Source organism: Exophiala oligosperma, assembly GCF_000835515.1.
Source record: "Exophiala oligosperma strain CBS 72588 unplaced genomic scaffold supercont1.26, whole genome shotgun sequence".
Taxonomy (NCBI): domain Eukaryota; kingdom Fungi; phylum Ascomycota; class Eurotiomycetes; order Chaetothyriales; family Herpotrichiellaceae; genus Exophiala; species Exophiala oligosperma.
Window position 1 is genome coordinate 28,312 of NW_015622843.1, and position 4,347 is coordinate 32,658.

The 4,347-nt window shown below is 56.3% G+C and overlaps 1 protein-coding gene across 1 annotated transcript; it reads left to right on the forward strand.

Moving 5' to 3' along the window:
- The first annotated feature begins 770 nt into the window (after positions 1-770).
- Positions 771-3,690, forward strand: PV06_11303 (uncharacterized protein). Its single transcript, XM_016412950.1, has one exon. It carries the CDS (start codon positions 956-958, stop codon positions 3,449-3,451), a length of 2,496 nt encoding a protein of 831 aa, XP_016256664.1. The 5' UTR covers positions 771-955; the 3' UTR covers positions 3,452-3,690.
- The last annotated feature ends 657 nt before the right edge of the window (positions 3,691-4,347 follow it).

Genomic DNA, 4,347 nt, shown 5'->3' on the forward strand with positions numbered 1-4,347 from the left:
GGTTGCTGTCGAAGAGCTCATGTTTGCTGATACGCACTAAAGGCCGCGGTCAATTCAGTCCTGGCTGCTACGTCGCGCCCCATCGAGAGGTCTGATTCCTGGAGATATATTGCAAGGATACGTGAGACTTGTTTGGAGCTAGCATGGGTCTTGGGGCTCGCCTTAACGAGACTGGAGATTGCCCCGCCATGGATGGCCTGGCAGTGACCGTCGGTATGAGCGATGAGAAAGCCGCGGAACTTGATCCCGGGGTCCGCCAAATGGTGTGAGAGCAACTTTGTTGCCGCGGTAATGGGCATTGCCGCGGCATGGCGGTGATTCAGCGTCCATCTGGCAGGTCGCTCGGTCTCCTATCTGCTGTCCCGCGAGTACGGAGTAAATCCTGTTGTAATCGTTGAGGAGTGCATTACAGTACTCGACACAAAATAGTGCGTAAGCATTTACATTTTAACAGTGACTGACGCAGCAGTAGAAGCGATGTCCGGTCAAGGTCGCCCACCTCATTTACATGGAGGGGCGCGGAGGAAGCTGAGGCCTTCGAGGCGTTCGAGTGATACTGGTTGCTGCAAGTTCACAAGATGAGCAAAGAGATGCCCATCAGTCTCTCATCTCAACCGCCTGCAAGTTCGTCCCAACGAGCCAACCCCTAAGTCGGGCAGAGCAAGCCTAGAAGCCCCCCAGAGGCCAGAGTAAACCCCGCGTCGCCCGCTCGCAGTCCCCGCACTCGCTTTCCCTCCTCAACGCTCGCAACTTGAAGTCGGCAAGCCCGGCACCAGGCATGATCTTGGGTGAGCGCCAGATTGTGTCGCAAAGCCAATACGCCGCCATATGATTGATTTACGCTGCTTCCGTTACGCAGCGCCTGTACACTAACTTCAGAATTCACCTCCTAATCTTGTCTGTTCCATCGTCTTCGTTGTCGGCCCGACAGGGTGTCGAAGCACCCTTCGCCACGATGCGCTCGCCGGAAGACCATCCGATGACTAGCGCTACTCCCCCGTCGGCGGCCTTGAAACGAAAGCAGTTGCCAGACGAAGCCGATACGGGACGTGCGACCAAGCACCGCGCAGCCCAGGCATGTCAGTATTGTCGCATCAGAAAGGTCCGCTGCGACGTCCTCCTCGTTGGTGCTAGCTGTACAAACTGCCGGCTCGACAGCAGGGAATGCGTTGTGTTGGCCTCCAGGAGAGGCAGAGTTGATGGCGATCAGAAGAGAAGCACAACCGAGATCCTCAAGTCTCCTGTGTCGCAATGGTCCGTCCGGACAAGCGACTCGACCTCAAGTGCCCCGAGAGAGGGCAACAGGTCGAGCCATGGTACGATGCCGACGCCGACGCCGACGCCGAGGGAGCAAACGGGAGCTTGTGATGTCCCGGTGTGTGTCACGTTTGCTGAAAACGACGAGCACGACTATAGCACGACTGATCACACGAACTCTCGCACTCACGATGGCACCAGACTTGACTCCCACTCGGCTATCTCAAACCCGGTACAGACTCATCAAAGTCCAGCGGGAATGGCGCCGCTTCCTGCCTTCTTTACTCCGCTGCCCACCCGCATACCAAGAGAAGATCTGGATTTTCTGGTAATGAAAGGGGCATTCACGGTGCCTGAAGCAGAACTGCGGGCTGAGATTCTCCGCGGCTACATATTCTCAGTACATCCATTCATGCCCCTACTCGACCTTAAGCCGTTCGTCGAGGCGGTTTTGGACGAGCGGACCGACAATCCCATCAGCCTCCTGCTGTTCCAAGCCGTCATGTTTGCCGGACTGAGCTCCCTCGAGTCGCATTTCGTCATTCGCCTGGGCTTTGTCTCGGCCAAACAAGCCCGCGCCGTCTTCTATACTCGCGTCAAACTCCTCTACGAATTCGATGTCGAACCGGACCGCACAGCTGTGTGCCAATCATTGCTGCTGATGAGTTCGTGGTACAGCCAGTGGAACGAAGGGAGGGACACTTGGCACTGGACTGCGCAGGCTCTCTTGGCTGCCCGAAACATGGGCCTCCATCGTGAGCCGACGAGAGCGTGTGGCTCAGACCGCCAACGACGCTTCCGCAGGAGACTTTGGTGGAGCTTGTACATCCGCGATCGGATGATTGCCCTTGGAACTCGCCGACCGATGCAGGTGCGAGACACCGACTTCGACGTGACGATGCTCACCTTGGCCGACTTCGACCTCGAGCCACTGGATGACTCGATCAATGGGCGTCGTCTGACTCCAGACGCGAAAGAAAATCAATGTACCGCGCTCATGTGTATCGAGCTTGCGAAACTCTGTGTCTGCATCGGACACGTGCTGTCGTCCCAGTATACCACGCTCAGCACTCACCCTGATGTTCCACACACGATGATGGTAGTACCCAGGCGCGATGGGCAACGCATCGGCGAATTGGAAAGGTTTGACAAGGAGATCAACGACTGGCTTCGGTCACTCAGTTCGAATATACGTGGACTTGCCTCGTCAACAGTAGAGGATGGCTCGCACAGCTGCTCTGAAGTGCACTGGGCCATGCTGAACATGACTCACCTGACGTTGGTCAATGTCCTGCATCGCACGCAAGCGTTACAGACCTTGTCAGACACGGCGGATGCCCATGCCGTGCAGAGAGCGTCCCGGTCCAAGGTCAAAGACGCGGCACGCAACGTCACCAGGATTGCGTATGGAATGCTGCGTCGCGATCAATTCCGTTTCCTGGGGCTCAATGGGATCACGGCACTCCTGGCGGCATGTCTATCTCACATGGTGGACATCCGCTCGGGCAACGAAGATGTACGTGATGCCAATATCTTCCGCTTCAACCAGAGCATGCAGGTCTTGCAGGCGATGAGGTCCATGTACGCCACCGCCGACGCTGCGGTGTGTTTCCTCGCGTCCGTGATTCGGAACGCCGGCATCTCTGTGCAGCCACAGATCGCCATGCCCGCGCAGGACTTCATGTCCGCGTCGATTGAAGGTCTCGGCCAGGCCACGACGACTGGCAAACAGAGCTCTGACTGGAGCGATCCCCCTGCCAACCACGATAGGAGGAGTGCCGTGTCACGCGGGCATTCCGACGCAGGGGGCTCATACTCTGCCCGGATTCCTCCACCACCAACGCCCCTGCTAGATCCCGATCGACATGTCTTGCCTGTGCGGAGCGAGATGCGTCCAGCCCTGATGACAGCACGAGTTAATGCTTTTACGGACGCGTTTCCTGCTTCTTCCTACGCATCGACCTCCAGCCACGGCTTCATCAATACAGCGGAAGGTGGCCCAATGAGGGACGAGAGCCTCTTCCACTTTGTCGATCGACCGCCTAGGAACCTCTCGAGCTCGGCTGCCAACAAGCTTTTCATGGGGTGCAACAGCAGCCTTGACTTTGCCATGGATTTTGATCCTATCGCGATCGACGATGATTTTCAGTCGGAGACTTTCGGCTTCTTGGACAGCCAGTTCCAAGGGATCTAAACGTCCCATGACCACATCACATCTTTGACCTAGTTCCATATGGAATGACAGGACAAGGTCTGGGAGCCGTTCTCCCATGGAAGAATCTCTCTAGGACTAAAACTCACCCGTTATGGAGACGTTGACTTGGAAGCGAGTTCAGAAAGACGTGGTGAAATACGTCACGAACTAGGATTTCTGATATCTGCCACAAAGCACAATATAAACTAGAGGATGGACTATGGACTGCTTCAGACACCCTTACCAAAGAAGTATGGTCAACGATCGCATTGGGTTACTTCACGAAGCTGCTCAGATCCAGAGAACCCCTCTGCGTTGTAATGGGGTTGAGAATATGTATAAGATTGGAAGAACATAGGTGGCATTACCAAGCGATATGTATTCGGCATCATTCAGTGAGATCCCTCGCCTTGTGCTACGGTTGGCAGCGACATAGCTGCTTCTCGCGGATTTTCATTGTCATTCACCATTCATGACCAGCGTGACCAAAGAATCACCAAAACGCAATCACTCTGGCCTCGACACTCAATCTGGGTTCCTCATTCTGCGTCCCGTGCACCACCGGCGAGCAGTGGACACACGAGGCAGCGGTTTTGGCGTCTTGCTCCGTGGCCGTATCGGCGAACTTGAGGATCAAGACATCGTCAGGATCCTGGTTGGGCTTGCAGTACCACTTCTGTCGCGTGCTCTTCGCGCTGGGCGTCTGCGTCATCTGCTCGAGCATGTACTCGCCGGAGTCGAGGACGTTACTGGTGGCTCGGTACTCGATTGCCTGCAAGGTGGCAGGATCGACGGTCCGCCAGTCCGCGACGGCCAGGGGATCGCGTTTGACGGCCTTGAGCGGTCGCCAGACTGAGTAGGCGGCGTAGCGCTTGGGCGGCTCGATGCCCTTGTCC

Bases quoted from the DNA above. Each gene is read 5' to 3' on its own strand.
- PV06_11303 (XM_016412950.1), top strand. From the start codon at position 956: ATGCGCTCGCCGGAAGACCATCCGATGACTAGCGCTACTCCCCCGTCG.